Here is a 21,054-nt window from a genome sequence, read left to right on the forward strand (position 1 = left end):
TGTATGTTTGACTTCACAGTTAGCAGTTGTATTATTTGAAGGCAAATCACCTCCGCCGTTACTTACCAAAAAATAAACTCACTGGAGATGACTTACTGTTGGTGTCATAAATATTAATCAGAATAAACTGCTTGTAATTTATATCAGCAACCAAAACAATTCATCTCTCAGACATGTCTTTGACTCTGTGCGGTGCCTGATCTCTAAATGTATCTGTTAAAATGGCGACCTCTACTGATCACTTACTGCCATTGGAAGAAATGTTGAAAAAACGTGGAAGTTCTCAGTTTAATGTTCCACACATTGCTGGCCAGTGATTTTACATGATACACGACATGTTACTGACATGTACATTATCACTGACTAAAGATTCACCCCTTTAAATACATCACCTGTCTGCTCTACCAGCATCAGAAAGAAGAAACTCTTTGACAGGAGCAGGTTGAACAGATTTATTGGAATCCAGACAGCAGCTGAAAAACACTCAAAACAATAAATAAATGTTGTTTTTCTGCATGTTGGATGGATTTAATTTAATCAAGGAAAAACATTCACACAGCTGTGATTGAAATTGTTGATGTGAACATCAAAAATGGCCAAAAAATATTAATAATTAAAAATTAAATCACAGTGATGTTGCATTATTCTTCAATTATTAAAAGAAATCAGACACAGAAGGGATGTCTGGCATGAACAGGACCAACAAACATTCAGCAGGGGAAGGAGGATACACTACACTTTTTCTAGAAGGAAGTCTACAGTCACAACACAGGTCAAGGACATGAACACAACAAATGATCAAACACGGCAGAAATTGTAAAAGGCTAAATTGGATCAAAAGCTATATGTAGACAACATCCAACAGCAGTATTGGGATTGAGCATCACCATTATAAATCTGAAAACACCTAATCAAAGGCAAATAAAAAAAAGATCTTTCTAAACATCTTTCATCCAGTCTTAAATATTCAAAGAATAAAGATGATTTCACCTGTTTCCTTTAAAAAACCCACAGGTTTGTTTCTTATTTGGCTTTTGAAAAACAAAAAAAAAGAAAGAAAGATATTAGACTACTAGATAAGATGTTTTGTTTTCTATCATGACACTTTCAAACTTGACATCACAGATGCCACCTACTTCTATATATCTAAATGACCCACAAGTAAAAACTTGACTCCTGTTACTGTACAAAGAACAAAATAAAATTCAACATGTTCCTCCTGTTCCTCTTCTCTTTCCTTTCAAAGTGCTTAAAACAAACAAAAACCATTGATTTTTAAAAAGAATGTGTCGATTGGCTACGGCTAGTTTGCAGGACAGAAAAAACCCCATTAGGTTAGTTCAGCTATTTGTTCCCCAGGCAGCAGAGTCCGAGTTCAACTCACATTCATTTCAATTCAAAATGCTGATTCTGGTACATTTAGAAAAACTTGAAATTCAGCTCAACTCTGGGGGTTGAGGCCTAAAATAACCTTATCAGAGAAGGTTACCTTAGGTTTCCTTTACGTCTTATAATCATTTAGTCGAAGTTAGTTTTAACTTTTTACAAATGACAGGACTCTTATTTTGGAAATTCATCAACATGGCAGATGAACTTCAGTTTGGGTTCAACATTTTGTTTGATATCAGGGTGAATTGATCGTCATCCTGGTGGGAGGTTCCTGGGTCCTGATCCACTTCATGTGTTGCAGCTCTCATCATAGGAAGGAGGGGCCTCTGTAACAGACAACACACCATCACCCCAGCTGGTTAGTGCACAAACACTCATATCACACTTCGCACATACAACATCATCAGCAAGAGCACCACTCCACCTCAGCTACAGGAGCCTGGTGAGGGACAGCTTTCACATTTCAGGCTGTGACAAACGTGTAAATGCAAACAAACTGTGGTAAGTCGAAGGAGTCTGTTCATGAAAGGACAAAACAAACCAACTAACTTCCGTTTTTTTAAAGGTTGTCAGAGAAAAATTATAGCATGTCATGTTTTTAAGAGACTATTAACTGTCAATGGACATGTTAAATGCTGCATCTGATTTTTTATTTTTTTGGCTACCTGAAAAAAAAAAATCCTTTTCAGCCCTGAGTAATGTCTGCAGGTATTCCTCTGAAACTGAATATAGCCTCAGCAACCTTTATCAACCAGGTAAGGCAGTCAGTATGTAGCCTGGCAGCCAAAACCCAGAGTAAAATAACTTCTCAAAACACTTGCTGCACCACTTGTGTCTGACCTTCAGCTTACAGTAGGCAGCCCAGACAGGCATATATCCATGGACTAACCATTCGGGGGTTCTGGTTTACTGTCCTCCACAAGGACCATTGGACATGTGGACAGGTGGACCCAAGTGTCAAACACTGATTATAATGTTCACTCTTTATTTTTTCAACTCTGTATGGAGGTCTGACGTAGAACTGGTGGTTTACTGGACTGTATTAATTTGAAGGGACTTAACTCTTCTTTGTATTAGATTGTACATTATTGCAGCTTTCTTCTTCTCTGCGTCCATCCTTCTTCACTCTACAGTCATGACCACAGTCTGGATAGTGAAGAGTGAGTGTGTGCCAACTGACCTTGTGGATAACCTGAGGTGCCATAGTCTGGAGGCACGATGAGTGGTGATGGTCCTAAGCTAGCACCGTTCCCAGGGGGGTAAGGTGCTGTGGCCCCTGAGGACCCACTGAACATGGGCCCATTGGGTGCAGTACCAGGTCCGCCCTGCTGCTGGTTCTGGGAGAAAAAGAGGCCGGGAGCATAGCTGAAAGCGTTGGGCGACACCAGCTGAGACTGCCGCTTGTTGGGGAAGCCATCGTTCAACGGAGTCCCGCCCTCTGCTCCCTGGTGGTACTCAGCCGGAGGAGCGCTGGGGGAATTATGGGAGGAAATCCTGGAGCGAGGGATGGGACGGGGAGCGGGTTTTGGGGCAGGGCGAGGAGGCAGTGTGGGAGTGGAGGCAGAGGTGGAGGTGTCAGTGGCAGAAGCTGAGGCTTGGGCTGAGGCTGGGGCTGAGGCTGGTGTATCCTCAGCTGCAGCAGAGGAAGAAGGAGCTGCTTTTTTGGAGGGCTGCAGTTTTTTGTCTAGTGAGACGTTTCCGATGTGGATGGGTAACGTCAACATGACATCTGGAGATTTTAGACTGACCTGTTAAACCAGAGGAGAAGATAACATTAGTCACATTTCCTGAAGGAATACAGAATTTATACCACAGATTAATCTTCTGTTTGATCCTCATTGAAGTGTTTTCTAGTAGATACTGTCTTCAGAATGCTGAAAGTGTGGTCTGATTACTATGGTGGTAAGATCTTTTGTAACCTAATCTGCCTTATGATTTGTATATAAAAATTACTATCATCATTATTATTATTATATATTAAGACATGAAGGAGTGCTTGAATAAAACATGCCCCTCATAAGTTGTCCATCAAAAACACAACATCTTACTTTAACATAATATTCAATCTTTATAAGATCGCATCCGGCGAGGGAGGACTGTGGGAGAGGAGGAACGATGATCTGCTCCTTCCACTCCACTTCCTTGCCGGCCTTCACCACACCTCCCTCCACCTCCGATATGGTTCTCAGATCATGGGTGGGCCTCTTCGTCTCATAGGTCACCCTCTGAAAACAAACAGACACGGAGACTTATAAACTGGACACAGAACCCGGCGAGAGACTCCACAGAGGCAGCTCTGGTTTTGATCTCCACCAGCTCCAGAGAAGAATATCTGACTCTTCAGCTGCAACGTGCTTCATTTTGTTTATCAGCTAGCTGCTAACTTTGTGTGTCTGCCTGTTAGTGCTCGGCAGGTAGTGTTACAGAGGGATTATCACAGCTATCACCAGCTGAAAAGCTCTGTAGAGCTGAGGGGAAGTGCAGGGCTGGTGATAACTCTCTGTGGGTTCACTGGTTCTCTCCTTGATGTTGATATCTCACAGTGAGTTACATTTGTTTCATGAGATGAACAATGAAATACGATCAAAAGCCTGTTTTAAGCACTTGTAAATATAAATGAACCACATATAAAGAGGGTCAAGATTATCATTGTAGTTATGCAATGATACTGAATCCTCTCAAAACAGAAGAGCAAACATTGTGAGGTGCAATAGCATGGCACACATACTGGTTTGTGACATTCTGTATCTCATGTGACTGAATAAACATGTCTCTGAGGCTGACTGATAAGTTTGTGGTGTAAGGTAGTAGCAGATGAGCTACACAGCTTTCTGCATGCACATGCAGCTCAAAGTTTGAAGTTAATAACTTCCGTGGGGTTTTTTTTCTGTCACATAATTAATTCATGCAGTCATCTCTGTCTGAGAAAACTGACAACATCAGCCTTCATGTAGTCATGAGCAACCTCAAGTCTCAGGGGCTGATCACCCAAGGAGGTCCACTAGGACATGAATCCTGAATGCTTTGACCTTTTTTTTGTCCAAGTGAGGAAGCAGAATATTCACAGTTCAGATGATCCAGCTGAAAGTTCTTATATATATTTTTAAGATGCAGATCCAGTCATCACTAAAGTGTATGTCAAACAAGAGTCAATAAAAACAAATGGACATATTGTTATATTGCCATTTAAGGTGTACTGATTAATTCAATACATCTTTACAGCCTGTGACTGTAACTTTTCCTGGTAATGGATGTTTCCAGTGAGGCTTCATTTGCTTGGAACAAGTAAGTAAACTGAATCTTTTAAAACACAAACTCCTTGTGTTCGTTGTCATCTGCTGCTGGTTAAAAACAAAGCATATGTGGTCTTTGTAATCAAAAAATCAATAGACTATAGTCTATACATAACCTGCTCCTCGCAGGTTTAGTTTGGAGCAGTAAACAGTGTTTACCTGCATGAGACTGGCCGCCATGTTGCCTGTGGACTTCCCAGATTGGTTGTGGATGTTGGCTGTCACCTGGATGATCTGGTTCGGTGTGTAACCCTTCATGTCGGTCTGGGCCTTCAGGACCACTGTGCCTGTTTTCACCAGCATGTAGGTGAACTGCTGGGTCACTGCAGATGAACAGGTTCCCTGCATGTCAAAACATCATGGATTTATCAACACTGACTGACAGTGACTGACACACCAGCACATCACATTCAGACTTGAAAATGTTTAACTTTAAACTCCCAGTTAAACCTACTTAATGCTACTGCTTCTGAATCAGGATCTTCAGTTTTTACACTAAATACCTCATACCTAAAATAATGAAAGTCCAACCCGACTCCAAGCAATTATGCCAAGCCAAAATGGTTTGTGAGAGGTCCATAATGGCTTGTTTAGGTTCTGAAATGCCAAGGCAGGACAAGGGACTTGGACTTGACTTGGGACTTGTTGGTCGTGACTAGGGATTTGATTCAGGACACGTGATTTGCGGAACAATGACTTTGCCCCAACCTCTGGAAGCTGCAAGGTTTTGTACCATTGTGTCTTTACAGAGACTAAAACCACTCCACACAATAGATGGAGACAATCAGTACTGAAGTAATGGGCAGACAGATAAACTGCTGTTCCAACACAAAGCTGCCCCTAAAACCACTAACTGTTCAATGAAATGAGCGAGGAACATATATTGGTGGATGTGCTTTTGAACCCTTAATCCTGACATGATCTTCCTATAAAACACACACATGTGATCGTGTCTCACCCATATGTCTGGCACTTCATTCAGGTTTAGAGGGCTCAGCAGGTAAAAAGGTTTCTCTGTGTTGTAGTCCTTGGCAAACCGCGGTGTGTCAATGAAAGCCCTCACTCTGTAAATGATCCTACCGTAGTTGCCTTCAAAAGATGTGGGAGCAGAGGCTGTGGGAAAGAAGTCACATACGTATTAGTTTTATCACATAATAGCAAATCCAGAATTACAGATCTGAGTTGTTATAGCAGGGTGAGAGCACACTTTCTATTTTCCTCTGTATCTTTTTGACTGGACTTTAACACTTGGTCTCGGTCTCTGGCCGCTTTTCCTGCTCCATAACATTTCAAAATCTGACAAATGGGCTGTTGTTCTCCTGACTCTTAATGTAAACATGAAAACAGGGCTCCAGAGAGTGCACTGATACTCCTGCAGGCACTCTAGTAGTGAAAGCACACACGCGTCTCAAATGGTTCACAGCAGTAAAAAGACCGGTTGGGCTGGTTTTGAATTTCTGTGGTGCTCCTCATCACACTGTGGAGGCTTTACCCTACACAATGGATTACAGCAGGTAAGTAACCTAACAAAGGCTAAACACAAGTTACTGTGTTCTCATACGTGAGCACCCATGATACTAAACTATGGCCGCAATGTGTAAACAGGAAGTGAGGGACAAGATGAACTGTTCTCTAAGAATCAGGACTTTACCAAAAATGCCTACAAAAATAAAAACACCAGTTATTAATCTCTTTGCTGTAAGAAGTCAAAAATGTTTTCTCTTAATCCAACTTAACTGTCTCATTTTCTTGAGATAGTACATTTTAGTTTCACTGACTTTTTTTTTTATGACGTATTAGAAATACAGAGAAAAATATTTCACAATCAGTTATCTCAGGATCTTAGATTAACTGACTCATGGTTCGGCCACAACCAGTATATTCCCTTATTGTTGTCTCAAAGTCCATCAGAAAATTCGCTGACGTCATGAGGGAGTGGTCTGATGGGACATACTGACAGCTGCTGACATCATTCTGTGGACGTCATGTGATGATTTGCAGTAGTCGCTACTGGCATGTTAAAGACACACTCCTCTCTTTTTCCATTCAAATGCTCGATTTCATAACATTTTCAATAATAGTTCCCAGTCTGTATTTCTAAAATATCAGAGATCCAGTCTGTAAAGTTCACAACAGCTGTTACTAGAACCGAACAGATGGTTTTGGGGAAATCTTTCATTTTTCCTCAAGACAGAAACAGTGACACCAGGTCATATGTTTACCAACAGACTTCAGCAGCAAAACAATGTTCAGCTTTGTTCAACATCAGATGGAGGGGAAAATAATCTCAACACAAAAGTTGCAACAAGTTGGTTATTTAAACAGTTTTACATCATGTCTTTCATTCATAATAACACTGTATTCACTACAGTAATTGCTGAGATCTGGGAACATCACTACAACAAAGTTTATTTTGAGGTCAAACTGAACCAAAAATGGTGGCAATAACCCTCATTGTGATGCAACTGTATGCACATCATTATGATGAATCAGAGTTGAAGCAGGAGGTGAGTCTGTTAACTGTGATGGATTAATGACCCAGACAGACATAAATCCAAAGCCTCTGTTTTCTCCTCCAGATTATAAATACTGTTGTGTTAATGCAACCATTGTATTAACAGAGACTATACATGAAAGTTCCCAAGTAGCATTTATTGATTTATTGCCACTTGGGAGCAGTGGAATAAACTGCAAACATGAAATCTGACACATATGATCAATTCAGCAAACAATTGCTGATTTACACATCCAGCGGACACAGAGTAACGTTAGCATTCATTTGGAGTCGTGTGTGTCCACCTAGCTCTCCACTATCACAATGTTCATCAGCTGGTCTCTAACTGTGCCTGTGTGGTGTTTGGTGCTGGACAGGTAGTGGACACTGGTACAGTTCTGCTGTTAGCAATAAGAGTGAAACAGGGTAAAGTTTTATGGGTCATAAAACCAAAAAAAAAAGAAGCTAAAAGAGGCTTAAAAGTTCTGTAGCGCTGAAGGGAACCGGAGAATTGTGATACCTTTCACAATGCACACAGTTACTGGATCCAGGTTAATTATAGCAGCTTTAAAGTGTAGCTAATCTAAAACAGTCCAATTCAAAGTGCTACTTCAGTGTATTAAGTTGAACTGGATCAAATAAATACTGGGAGTCAGTGCAATGTTTCACACAAAACTCAGAAGCCCCAAGGAACGATGGGATAAGAGTCCCATCCTCAACTGAACCATAACAGATTTAGGGTAAATATCACCATGCCAGGACAAGTCTGTCAGGCGCTGAAATGTGAGGGCTCAACACAAACACACACATAAATATAGGAAAGAATGTTCAGTGACAAGTGTTCATCCCATCACTCCAACATCCTACCTGGTATGAGGAACTTGAAGGGAAAAGTGTGTTCTCCTTGTTTCAAGGTTCCTGTGTGGGAGATAGAGAGCACAGATAACACTCATCAGCGGCCCGCTCTTTCCCAACAGGAGGATATGCCTGAGGGCTGCATGCCATATCCACAGTGGAAAAATGGGAACCTACACTGCTACAGTCTTTACCCTTCAGTTATTTTTATCACACCAGTTTTATCTTCCATGATGTACAAGGTCAGTTAAGCTCTCTAATCTGAGACTGGACTGGGCTCTGTGTGAACTTTCCTGATGGCTCAAACTGCCTGTATCTGATCAAACTCAAATCAAGCTCTGCATCAGCTTTGTTTCTGTTTCTTACCTTTGTCTGCAACAGACACGGTGCTGTTGAAGTACTGCTCCTCCACCGTCCACGCTGTGTCATTTACCTTATTAGTGACGCCACAGAAACCATTGCAGTTCACTTTGATGGCTGCAGATAAGAAAAGACAGGCAGTGCAGTTTTTAGCCACAGAGACATTTCCCAGCAGCTGCAGCATCAAACTCTTCTCATAAGAAAATGATGCAATTAGACATTAGTCTTTATGTCACTTCCTCTCCGGGAGGAACAAAAATAGAACAAGAGTGTTAAAGAGAAAAAGAAGAGGAGAGATTCTATGAAAACAATGTAGAACAATGTGGGCACAAAGTCGGACATACAACACTGAGTACACAAGTACTAAATAAACCACGAGTCCCAGAGTGCATCACAGTATGAAGCTTCCAATCATCACTGAGCTTCAAAGGCTGCTAATGTGGGTCTGAATAAAATGAAAGAACAAATTACTGCATAAATACAACTACTTGACAAACTTCACTTTTGAATTTTGGATCAATGTTTTTGTCCCGACTGCAGGAACAGAGCACAGCACTGTGATGCTAACTCACTGGATGACTCAGCCAGGCGGTTTAAGATGAACAGAATGTGTACGTTCCTTTGATCCACTGAGCATTTCAATGGTTTTCATACCTCTTTTCATGCCTCTGCCATTCAGGAAAGTCGATTAGCAAATGCTGAACCATTCATTTTTGTTGACAATATTTTGTGTCATGCACACACAGGTGCCAAATCACTTCTGTGACCTCCTCAGTAATGACATTCACTTTGAAATATAGATTCTATTTATTAACCTCAGCACCTGTTTCCCTGACTATTTCTGAGGCCATGATTGTTTCTTCATGTTCAGTAAATAAAGAGGTTGCTCTTTTCTATTGTTTTTTTTTTTTTAAGCATGCTATTTCTGAGCTGAGGCTACCAACAGTCAGAGCACAACTACGCTACGTGATCATAATTATGAAATGATGTGGACAGCCGCACATCACACCACAAACCAGCTGCTACAGCAGCTCTCGGTTGGTTGGTCAACCTCTGTGGCGCCACATATATGTGGCTTTGTGATGTCATGTTAAAACAGACACAAACTGTTGCCACAAAGATTAACACACACTGTTGTCTAAAACACTGCGGTGTGCTGTAGCATGAAGATTTCCCTTCACTGGAAATAATGAGCCCAGACCACAAAAAAACTGACTAACAACAGCATATGTCCCCATAGATTTGGACTTATAGTATATATTTAATAAACTGGAACTATTTTTAGTGTAAAACCAGAAGAATATTTACACTAACACTGTACTAACGTCATCCACTGTTTCATATCTGAGGTAAACTGCGACGGCTGAAAACACATTTGATTATTAAATACAGCGTCAATATTTGCCCAGAACATGTCTCTTATCTCGAGGCCCAACCCATTTAATCGTCCATCAGTGATTCAAAGTGTTACATGCGGAAAGAGTTTGTTTCCTGGGAGGCGACGCTGTGAAGCTGACAGTCTGACCAGCTCTACCTGAAGAGGAATGTAAACAGGCAGGAGGCCCCACAAGCATTCAAACAGAAACTCCCAAACTCACAATAGCTGCTCTCAGCAAGTCCACACACACGCACACATGCACACACACACACACACACACACACACACACACTGAGAGAGACAGAGTACTTATGAATGATCTCAAGGGGAAAGTGTCACTTAATAATTCGGGTGAAAAATTGCAGCCTATGAGAAACAGGCGTTTCGGCTCCAGCAGAGCCACACTGACATATTAAAACCTGTAAAGATTAGTTTCCATGGTAAAGTGTCTGTTCTACATTTACTGTTGAGATTTCAGTGATGATATAACTAAAAAAAACTACATATTTTATTTTTAATACTGTGAGAGGAACAATGTGGAAAACTGTGTATTTGTACCTTACACACTGTGCTTTTTCCTGACACTGCTTTGCATTCAGGTGTGTTCTCTATCATTCAGCACTTTGTCACAGTTAAGCCGCTGAGATTTAAAGAGGATGAGATGTTCTGAAATGGAAGAGCGAAGAAAGGCTGAGAGGATTTCTATCTTAGAAACCACTGAACACTGAACTGTGAAATTTAACTTCTGCTGAATACTTCATTTTAATTTGAATCCCACTGAATTAGGAAAACCACCTGTATGAAGTTATCCAGTTTAAATTCCCCTCTTTGAAATGTAAACTAGGTCATTTCATGGTGTGTAATTAAAAAAAAAAGACGTTTTTTTTTAAATTGCACATTGGTTCTGTCAAGTCCAAAACTCAGATCTCATATTTAATGGGTGAAATTCAGACACCAAAATTCAAAATAAAGAATTCAGGCTATTGAGGATAAACACCGGAGCCTCAGACCTCTCAGCTCACACCCTGTGTGAGGTACTTCACAGCCATACCTATTATACTAGTATTTTAAGTCATGAGGCTTTAACATTTTTGGTGTGTGGTAAAATATTTCTGGGACATGGGGGGACTTTGCCTCCTGACCTCAGCATTCCAACAATCCTGGTTACCTCCCTGGCTCTAGCTCTATGGCAACAGAAAAAAGAAAAACTACATCATTTTCCATTAGCTCACAATCTCCCTCAATTAAACCAGAATTAAGAGCATTACAGCGACATTATGATCAAGTAGTGCTGTGAGAATACACTGCCATAGTCTCACGTCCAATCTCAACCCATTACAACCACAGCCACAGAGCACCAAAGACTATCATACCAACATGAAAGTGATTTTAAAAGAGAACAAACTCTTTCTAAAGAGGAATCTTAATGTGAGGGGCCTACATTACATCACATGAAATCTTGGCTAAAGCCGCCACTTCCTTGTTCGGCGACGGCGACGTTTTCCCACCTGGTGCCGACCTGTTGGTGGAATAATGGCTGTCAGCAGCCTCTTACCTTTGCAAGGCAGCGACTGGCCGACTTTGATGGTCACGGTCCCGGAGATAGACTCGCCCGGACTGTAGACCACTTTGTTCTTGTCAAACGTGATCGCAAACTCCTGGAGCTTCCCCATGTTCTCCCCGATCCACAGCGACACCGAAGATCACCTGTGCGCACAAACAACAACACTCACCTTTACGCCTCCCTGTCCCCGCCCCTTCGCCTGACGTAACTGATCTCTCAGATGGAAAAAAAAGATAGGTGGACCTTACTGTGGAAAAATGTATTATTTGGATTCACTATGATAAATATGACAGTCGTGTATTTTGAAAACAGTTATATACAAAGTATAATAATATATAGTATAACAACCCGTTTTTCAAGCTGATGCTCTGATCATGTGTTTGTGATGATATCACATCAACAACACTGTTCATTAAATCAAACCTTCTCTGGTTGTAGTTTGGTTACACTGCAAGGACTGTCTCGGTTTATAAAATGGATAGTTCCAGGCCTTGATGGTGATTGGCTGAGCTGCGTCCGAAGACACACCTGTGACCGCGCACCTGTGACCGCATCACATCAGTATTACTGCGCCAGTGCCAGCAATTGATCATTACAAATATACTGTCATTATTCTTATTATCAACCTAAAACTAATGCAGTCTAATACAACTGTCCTGCAATAAATCCTCCCGTTATGAAGGTTACAATGTTCAGTTTTTATTAAAATTGTTTGAGAGTTGTTGACTCAGCTCTGTGGTCATGGTCAGGGTGTAGTGTGTGGTGTGTGGTGCTGCTGAGCTGTATAATACAAACATGTGTGTCTGTTAGTGAGCCTACCTTCACCTGAATAGCACAGCTTTATGTACCAGTGTTGAGATGCATAAATCAAACAGTCTGTCACTTATAACAAACAACATAAACTCCTCAGCGGCTGCAGATGACAAACACAGACACAACGCTACGTTGCCAGGCAACGCAGTCGTTGCTGATGCTCTCCTTGGAGTTACAACAATCGGTCATTTGTTGCACACACACTGTGTGAGTCCTCCACAGTCTGCTCAAAGTCCACTTTCTCTGCTCGTTCATTCTCAGTGTAAGATATAAGCAGCAGACTCAGCCTCTCTGTATCACTGCTGCTCTGACACTGAGCTGAACGTAGAAGTCACCGCCATCAACCATCTTGTATTTCAGCACCTGCTGGTCTCTCCAAATGGCAGGCGCGTTTGATTTCGGACAACTTGTTGTGGTGCATTAATTAAGATAGAGGTGACCTTTTTTTAATCTATGCAGAAGTAACGATCAGAAGGACATCATCCTTCATTTTATTGCATATTTAGACCCAGGCGTGGACACCTCTCGCACACCCTGACCCTCGGTCCGTGAATTTTAACACTAGATCATGGATGCAGACTGTGATCCTTTCTGAGCACGGCTCTGCCCTCCAGCGGACTCAGACCATGATGCTGCAGCTGCTGATTGGTTGCTGATTACCAGTTACCCCAGTACAAATAAAAATCTGCATTCGTAATTGTAGGCCTACTGAAATACAAAGGTATTGGTAGTAAAATGTACTTAAAATATCAAAAGTAAAAGAACTCCCTGTCAGATATTATTATTATTATTATTATTATTAGTATTATTATTCTTATTATTCTTCTTCTTCTTATTATTATTATTATTATTATTATTATTATTATTATTATTATTATTATTATTATTATTATTATCATCATCATCATCATCATCATCATTATTATTATTATTATTAATTCAGTATTTGAATGCTGTAGCTGACTGACTATATATACTGTATATATAGAGAGAAAGAGAGCAAGCTATATCATATTGTTGAGTAGTTCATCTATAACAGGTTTTCTGCAAATTTTGGAATGTGAAATCTTTGTCTTTGGATAAATGTGAATTGAGGTTAGGTTAGGGTTATAGTCAGGCTGTTCTCAATGGATGATGTCCTGATAAAGACAGCTGCAGAAGGTCCTGGGTTTGAACTCACTGGCCAGTGGTACTGGTGAGCTGTCCAGCTTTCTGGAAATGGTCCGAAATGAATAACAGTGGTAAGAACCTGCATGCTCCAGTTACTGATAATGAAAGCTGAAAACCAACCTGTGCAGGAGGCCAGGGACTCCGAGTGTGATGTGAGGATACTGATGAAAAGGACAAGTGATAAAACACTGACTTCAAGAAACTGATTTACTGTGATGTACTTTGTTGTACTGGGGAATAACAACATAGTTGCTGGTTGCTACTTAAAGTTGGGTACAGTGGATCTCAGTGATCCCAGTGCTGTATCCTTTAACAGTGAGCATCTGAATGGAGTATGATTATGTTCTTGTATAATTATAAACAGTGCATACATAGGCTGCCATAAGCCTAAATTGAAATCAGGAAATAAATAAATATGTTTAACAACAGAATCACAGAAAACAGATCCTGCATCATAGGTTTTCTTTGACGGCTCTGAATTACATTTTGAGTATTATCCTCCAGTATTTTGCATCTGTGGACAGAGGTGTTACTGTAGATCTGCTGTGACAGCAACCTTGAGCAGGATTTAGACAGCCTCTCTTCATCTTCAGCATAAACAAAAAGCAGGGAGGGGTCCTTTAGGCATCTGTACCCAGGGGACCATTATCTCATAATCCATCCATAAGCATGGATCAGGTCATGAATAACCTGAGTTTAATGGAGGGTGTGAGGTTTGTCGCACCACAAGCCCCAGAGCCTAAACACTCAAGATTATATTTCCCTTGTTCATTGTACATTGTGAAAAACGCGTGAATTCCCAGCCCAACAAACACACAGCAGGTCACACACACAGAGTTTTACTTGTTTTAGTACATGAATTACAACAGTTTCTATTTTACTCTACTATTTTTTTTTAACTTTTACAGTTTTATCATGGAAGTGATATGTACACAGGGAAATGAATGAAACCTTAAACATGCTGGAGATTGATCTTGGAAAAAGAGACAAGTGGAATTCAAACATTTTATTTAATTAGCATTTTAGACAGTTCAATGACGCTTCAGTCTGCAGGTATTTCAAGTAAAATGATGGCAATAATTGTTTAATGCTATAAGCAAACAGTAGAATTTAGGAAAACAGGAAAGGAAAACAGTTCTTACACAACCACAACCTGAAAAGTTCAGGATGTTTTGTGGTACAAAGGTTTAATCATTGTCAAGTGTAATTTATTAAGAAATCTCCTTTTCTCTGGCTGTAACAATCAGCCCTGCACGTCATGTACGATGGACAGGAAATGGGGGTATCAAATTTGGCAGAACCCAAATATTAAGAACCATTGTTTTTATTAGCTGGTTTGAGTCTTAAAGGAATAATTTGACTTTTTGCCTCACCAGCTTAGTTTGTATAGTTTTTAAGGGATGGTTTACTGTCACTTGATCTAAACCTGTTTAGACCAACACTGAATCCTGGGTCTCTAATATCCCTCACACCTGATTTGCAGTCATTTCTGAATCACTTCTGTTTGGAACCTCTGTCTTCTGCCCAATCCTGAAAGACTGGAAAGCATCTCGAAAATTCTGCGAACCGAAACAGTACAACAGCGGATCCAAGCAGCTGTTCACTCCTGCAAAAATCCAAGATGCATAGTACGCCGTCTCGATCTGCTGGAGAACTTCGCATTCCTTAGGGTAGTATTTTTTTAGTACCACCCCCACAGTTCGCACTACGTTCAGAGGCAGGAAGCACAGCCCAAATATCACCAGACACATGCCTATCATCCGCTGAGATTTCATCTTGACTTTCAGACCTTTAGCTGTGCTGATGTTTAGGCGAGTTAAGGTGTTCGCCAGACGGCTGTAGCAAACAGCAGACACAAGGAAAGGAAGTAGGAACCCAAAGATGAACAGGATGAAGTTAATGACAAAGTAAATGTCTGTCAGGTTCCTCTGATGGATGGAGAGGCATTGACTGTTATCACCCACTTTACCGGGAGGAAGCATGAAAGCGTAGATTACAGCCTGGATCAGCAGCACAGACCAAACCCCTGCACACAGCTTCCTAATAAAGTCCTTCCGTTTCATGAAGGAGCTTTTGTTGAAGTGCACCACAGCTGTGTACCGATGGATGCTGATGAGAGTGAGGAATATGGTGCTGCCGTAGAAATGTGAACTAAGCAGAGAGATCTTGACCTGGCACAGGAACCGACCAAAGGGCCAGTCGTTGCCCATGGCGAAGTATACCGCCATCATGGGAGTGACCGGGGTAGCGATGGCGTCGCTGAGAGCCAGGTGGAACTGCAACATAGTTCCAGAAGTCCAACAGGGCAGCCGGCAGCAAAAGACCCAGAGGCTGAAGGTGTTGAGGAGGAAACCCACGAAGAAGACAAGGCACAGGAAGACGGGAATGGCCACGTGCTGGTTCTCCCCGAGGCAAGGTCCAGAGTCATTGCTGCTGTTCCCAGACTGTGAGGAAACCACTGGATGCTTCATCTTCTTCAGGATCTTACTGTTTCTTACAACTGAGGGAAAAGAACAGAACCATGCTCTTCAGTATCATATGTTACAAATGCAAATTTCTTCATATTAATGACAATATGTTTGAGGTGGACCAAAAATAATAATACATTAATAAAGAAATATTACGGCAAAAATACACAAAATACAACCCCCCCCCCCCAAAAAAAAACCAAAAAAAAAAAACCATTACATATCAAATCCATCACACAGGGTTTTAGGTTTTTGGAGCTTTAGAGTTTGTCTGGTAGGATTTTGAGCAAGAGATGAGGACCGTGAAGGTCTCTGTTTGTCTGGAGTCTATATGGAATTTAACAATTCAACAATTAACAATTTAACAAAGAAATTATATTGATGACAAACATTTTCACACCGATGAGTGAAAACAGTATGACCACTCCTGCCTCATATGCTGCTGGTTCAGCTCTAACCTGCCCGGGCATGCACTCTACAAAACCTCTGTTGATTCCCTATGGTATCTGGCACCAAGATATTAGCAGCAGATCCTCTAAGTCCTGTAAGCTGTGAGGTGGAGCCACTGTAGATCAGACTTCTGACCATTTCTCCTGCATCCAACACCAGAACTGACTGTTCACTTAGCCATCTAACGTGTCCCACAGCTTTGTTAGGAGAAAATGAATAATACATTAATAATAAATAACATTTCAAGCTTTGTTGCTCAGTACTGTTCATCGTGTGTCCTGTAAGACTAGAAGAGGTCCCTGCAGGTAAAGTTCATCCCCGTCCTAAGTTCCTCCTAAATACAAGATTGTTTATTGGTACAGTTGGTCATATGTAACACATACGTTTTAAAAAAAAATTCTGTTTCAGGTTGTGGGCTGTAATCTCGCACCATATTTGAAACTAAAATGTTTCTGGGTTATAACCATTTCTAATGAATAATAAATGTGAGGGATCCTCACTGGAGGAACAGAATTCCCTGTTCCCTGAAAACAGCAAGTGGCCTAACAGTTACCTGACAGGCAGAGTAAATAGGAACATTATATTATGTTTGAAACACCCGCCACAGCCTGGTCTTTACAGAGGCTTCTGTGGTTAAAGCTTTAAGCGATTAAATCTTTGATCTTTCATTTAAGGAGTAATTTCAATCAGAATCTGTCAGTTTCAGTCGCTTCCATTTTGATTCACTTTTTTCTTTTCAGTCGCTTGTGAGTCATGAGCACCCTGAGAACCGGGATCATCCAGTTTTTGAGTGTAATGAACACAGATTTGTACATTCAACTGAATATCCATACAACATGACTGTGTGAAGCTTTTAACCTTTTTTACATCTTTAACATTTAACTGAGTGTTTGGATCATATTATATAACATGCTGTTCCTGTTATTTTGTCCTCCCGCAGGATGCATGTACACACACACTCACACACACTGTGGATCAGGGTGGTTTTGGTCTTTTCATGCAGAAAAATCACTTCCTGTTCTTAGTATTGTTAAGGAACTGAGAGATGCAGTATCTAACATGTCTATAAATACAACCATATCACACTTTATGGCAGCACTTCCTCAAACTGAGGTTTCCTCACATTCTCGACTGCTTTGGTCTGGGAGGCTGATTGATGAGGCTGTGGCCTGAGATGAGTTTGACAGCTCATTACAGGCATGTGCAGATCAACTCTGAGTGATTCTGCACTCAACAGGACCAGGTCCAGGATCAGCGCACTGAGGACTGGTGCAGAGGAAACAGTCTAATCTTCAATGTTGATAAAACAAAGGAGATGATTGTGGACTACTGGAAGAACCAGCCCTGTCACTCCCCACTGCTAATTGACAACACAGCGGTGGAGGTGGTGGGGAGCACCAAGTTCTTGAACCTAAAAGACAAAGTAACCTGGACTGACAACACCATGTCTCTAGTGAAACGAGCACAGCAGCGTTTACACTTCCTCCACAGGATGAGGACATCACACCCCCCCCCCCCACTCTCCCCATCCTCACCACCTTCTACAGAAGCACCATAGAGAGCGTACTTACAAACTGCATCTCTGTGTGGTGCAGCAGCAGCACAGCTGCAGACTGGAAGAGCCTCCAGAGGGTGGTGAGGACCCTTATCCCTCATCGGGACCTCTCTTCCTCCTGTCCAGGACACTGGACACAAATGCTGCCTGTCTCGGGCTCACAACATCACCAGAGACAACTCACACCCACATCATGGACTTTTCTCCCTTCTGGCCTCTGGAAAGAGGTACCACAGGCTATCAGGCTCTTGAACGCTCTGTGGCCTTTCAACATGGACACTGTAACACTGTGTCACTGGGCCACCCTGTAATTACCTGGTACTTACACATTTTTACATTTTATATTATGTTTATCTGTACAGCTGTTCCATACATGTCCAATACTTTGTTGTTTCATCTCTCAGGAAATGTATATTTATATTTATACTGTATACCACAACACCGACTATATATACTATAATAATAATTATTACTTTATATATGTGTGTATATATATATATATATATATATATATATATATATATATATATATATATATATATATATATATATATATATATATATATATATATATATATATATATACAAAAGCATAAAATGCAGTACAATGCAGTACAATGGTATATGCTGTACTATATATATATATATATATATATATATATATATATACATATACCATTGTACTGCATTTTATGCTTTTGTAGTTTCGATAACATATAACAATATTAATGGCTAACTGTATATTGTATTTGTATTTTGACATCCTCAGCCTATCAGGTACGCACAGTTTTTGTTGAAAAAGAGCACAGGTGCACTTTTGTATTTTATTTATTTTACGGTAATTTATTTTTCCTTCTTTATTCTTAGTTTGTTCCTTATTCTAGTTTGTTGTACCTTATTGTGTTTTTCTGTGCCGTTAACTTCTGTGATCTTTCGAGCCTGTGCAAAGAAATCTCGTTCATTATTCATACAGTAAAGTGAATGACAATAAAGTTCTCTGAATCTGAATCTGAAGTTGAGAACTTTTGCGATTTTTCTGTTTCACGTTATTGAAAACTGCAAATCAGCTCTCTCTTAGAAAATGTCATCATCTCGGTCTCGGTCTCAAGGGCTCATCACCCGAGGAGGTCTTTGGCCTGATTTTACCTGATGTGGCCCCTCACACTACTACCTCTTCCCCAAGATGAAGAGCAAGCTCACCATTTTGTGCCGTGGACCACTTTCTGGAGGTCCAAGACTCTATATGACGACGACATCTATAAAGCAGGGATCATTTACTAAGTGTGTAAATGTAGACGAAGACTGTGTTGAAGCATAAATGTGCTATGTTTTCATGAACTTATCAGTCACATCAGTCAGAGACCCGTCACGTCAGTAGATCACAGTCTTGCTCTGAACACTTCAGGTTACGACCAGAGTTTTGAGGCCCTTGTTTTGATGACGAGGTGGAGGAGACTGCTCTGCTCTGAAATCTCTCACAGCCATAGAATCATTAACGTTGTTGTCTGTGCACCATCAAACACCTCAGTGAGCCCTCCTGACCTGTATGGAAGCCTCTCCACCCATTTGGCATCCATCTGTATACACTGCACCTGTCTTAATAATTACTACAGCGGGCTAAAATGTCATTTTAAAATTTTTTGTGCTATTAAATGTCTGCTCATGTACAGAAAGCAGTTTAAAACCGTCTTACCAGAGCTGAAGTTGTCTTCAGTGCTGTGAGTAATAATAGTAGTAACACACCAACTGTTTCTTCTTTCATACACCTAAATGTGAAGCTGGAAGGGGGTGGAGTTGCCCGTTTAGGACGACAGACATCTGACGTTTTTTCAGTTTAAGTCAAGTGGTTCTCTTCAGTTTTTCCCAGTGCCTGGATCTGGGTCTGGCCCAGTTCCAGTGTCCCCCCCTGTGATAAGCCCAAAGCCCTGAGCCCTCACAGACTTGTATCACTGTCACCTATGATACCTCGGTAAATGTACGAGCGCAGGAGGGTATGAGGTGTCCAAACCCTGACTGAACAACAGCTTCACCTGAACTAAGACATGACTCTTAAGGCATTTACATAAACACAAGACAGTTTTTCTGTGTGCATGAAACATCAGCAGAGATGCATTTATACTGAGAGATGCAAAAAAAATACTAAGCGCCAAATGGATCTCACTGTCTCTAGCTTTGTACTCACACACGACTGTGTATCTGTGATGGTGATACTTAGTGGATGGGTCCACCCACGGTCTCACAGCCACAGAATACATTACACAACTTCTCCTGTTTTCACAGGCTGAGCAAAACTAAACATAGACAAGTAAATCGACCTGTTAAAAATCCCTGGAGTTCCCCTTCAAAAACAAGAGCTGTGGAGGAAGTAAGACACCTAACAGGAGAGGAAATATTATGTGTATGATTTGTGAAGTAATATTACTTACAAAGTCAAACAGTTCCAGTTTTGCCCTGTTGTGAGCTCTCTATCTGGGCTGGGTATCCTGAAGCCTGAAGTGATCCACTACATAATCCACCTGGGTTGGTGTCATTAAAAATACAGAACAGTGGCCAGTGTAAGCAAGGAACCTGTACTCATCAGTGATGGTCTTGTTTTATGGTAATTATTAAGATTTATTCATATTAAAATACTTTAATATGACATCACCCTAATATACATGGAGTGTACTTCTCAGAGTGAAAAGTAGAATTCAGTCGTACGAAAGCAGCTCTACTTTAGGTGCTGCTGTTGTTCAGATTGCATAATATTGTATGGAGTTCCTGTTATTTTTTTCTACATGGGCGATGCTAACAGCATCTACACTTAGTGTGATCATGTTGAGTTTCCTGTTGCTAATATAATTGAGGAACTGAGAAATGTACTGATAAGAGATGTCGTACTGGTCCCCATGTGCCAACCCCAAGTCATGTTTCCTGTCCTACTCAGTGCTAAAAGCATATGGCAACACAATCCTTTAAAACCAAGAACACAAACTAAAACCACATCCATGCAGGTACGCAAACATATTTACATATACAGCAGATACGGAGCCTTATTTTATAATAAGATAGGTGAAACTTTAAAACCTCGTCTACACGCTCATGTAAAGAGGTAATGTGAAAAGACCTTACAGGAGTTGAAGTTGTCCTCAGTAATGTTGGGTTCAGTAAAACACAGCTTCTCTTTCACACTACCAATCTGTGGCTGCCAGGGGAGTTGCCCAAAGACATCTACAAAAACAAGACTTTCAGTTTTAGCCTGTCACCGAGTGACAGAGGAGTTAGA

At 40.9% G+C, this 21,054-nt stretch overlaps 2 protein-coding genes across 3 annotated transcripts; both read right to left on the reverse strand.

Moving 5' to 3' along the window:
• Positions 1 to 438: 438 nt before the first annotated feature.
• On the reverse strand, positions 439 to 11,472 carry arrdc1a (arrestin domain containing 1a). The gene is made up of 8 exons (XM_041042900.1): positions 11,325 to 11,472; positions 8,398 to 8,508; positions 8,044 to 8,094; positions 5,641 to 5,795; positions 4,842 to 5,024; positions 3,438 to 3,614; positions 2,570 to 3,137; positions 439 to 1,715 (listed from the first exon to the last, which is right to left on the reverse strand). Exons 1-8 carry the CDS (start codon positions 11,440 to 11,442, stop codon positions 1,678 to 1,680), a joined length of 1,401 nt encoding a protein of 466 aa, XP_040898834.1. The 5' UTR covers positions 11,443 to 11,472; the 3' UTR covers positions 439 to 1,677.
• Positions 11,473 to 14,203: 2,731 nt separating this feature from the next.
• LOC121185114 (P2Y purinoceptor 4) lies at positions 14,204 to 20,982 on the reverse strand. Of its 2 annotated transcripts, none has more exons than XM_041043114.1 (2): positions 20,901 to 20,982; positions 14,204 to 15,816 (listed from the first exon to the last, which is right to left on the reverse strand). In XM_041043114.1, exon 2 carries the CDS (start codon positions 15,785 to 15,787, stop codon positions 14,783 to 14,785), a length of 1,005 nt encoding a protein of 334 aa, XP_040899048.1. In that variant the 5' UTR covers positions 15,788 to 15,816; positions 20,901 to 20,982; the 3' UTR covers positions 14,204 to 14,782. The 2 variants fall into 2 exon arrangements, with proteins under 2 accessions (XP_040899048.1, XP_040899049.1); XM_041043115.1 differs by lacking the exon at positions 20,901 to 20,982 and adding an exon at positions 19,483 to 19,522.
• Between the last annotated feature and the right edge of the window lie 72 nt (positions 20,983 to 21,054).

This window comes from Toxotes jaculatrix, chromosome 7 (genome assembly GCF_017976425.1).
Source record: "Toxotes jaculatrix isolate fToxJac2 chromosome 7, fToxJac2.pri, whole genome shotgun sequence".
Classification (NCBI taxonomy): Eukaryota; Metazoa; Chordata; class Actinopteri; family Toxotidae; genus Toxotes; species Toxotes jaculatrix.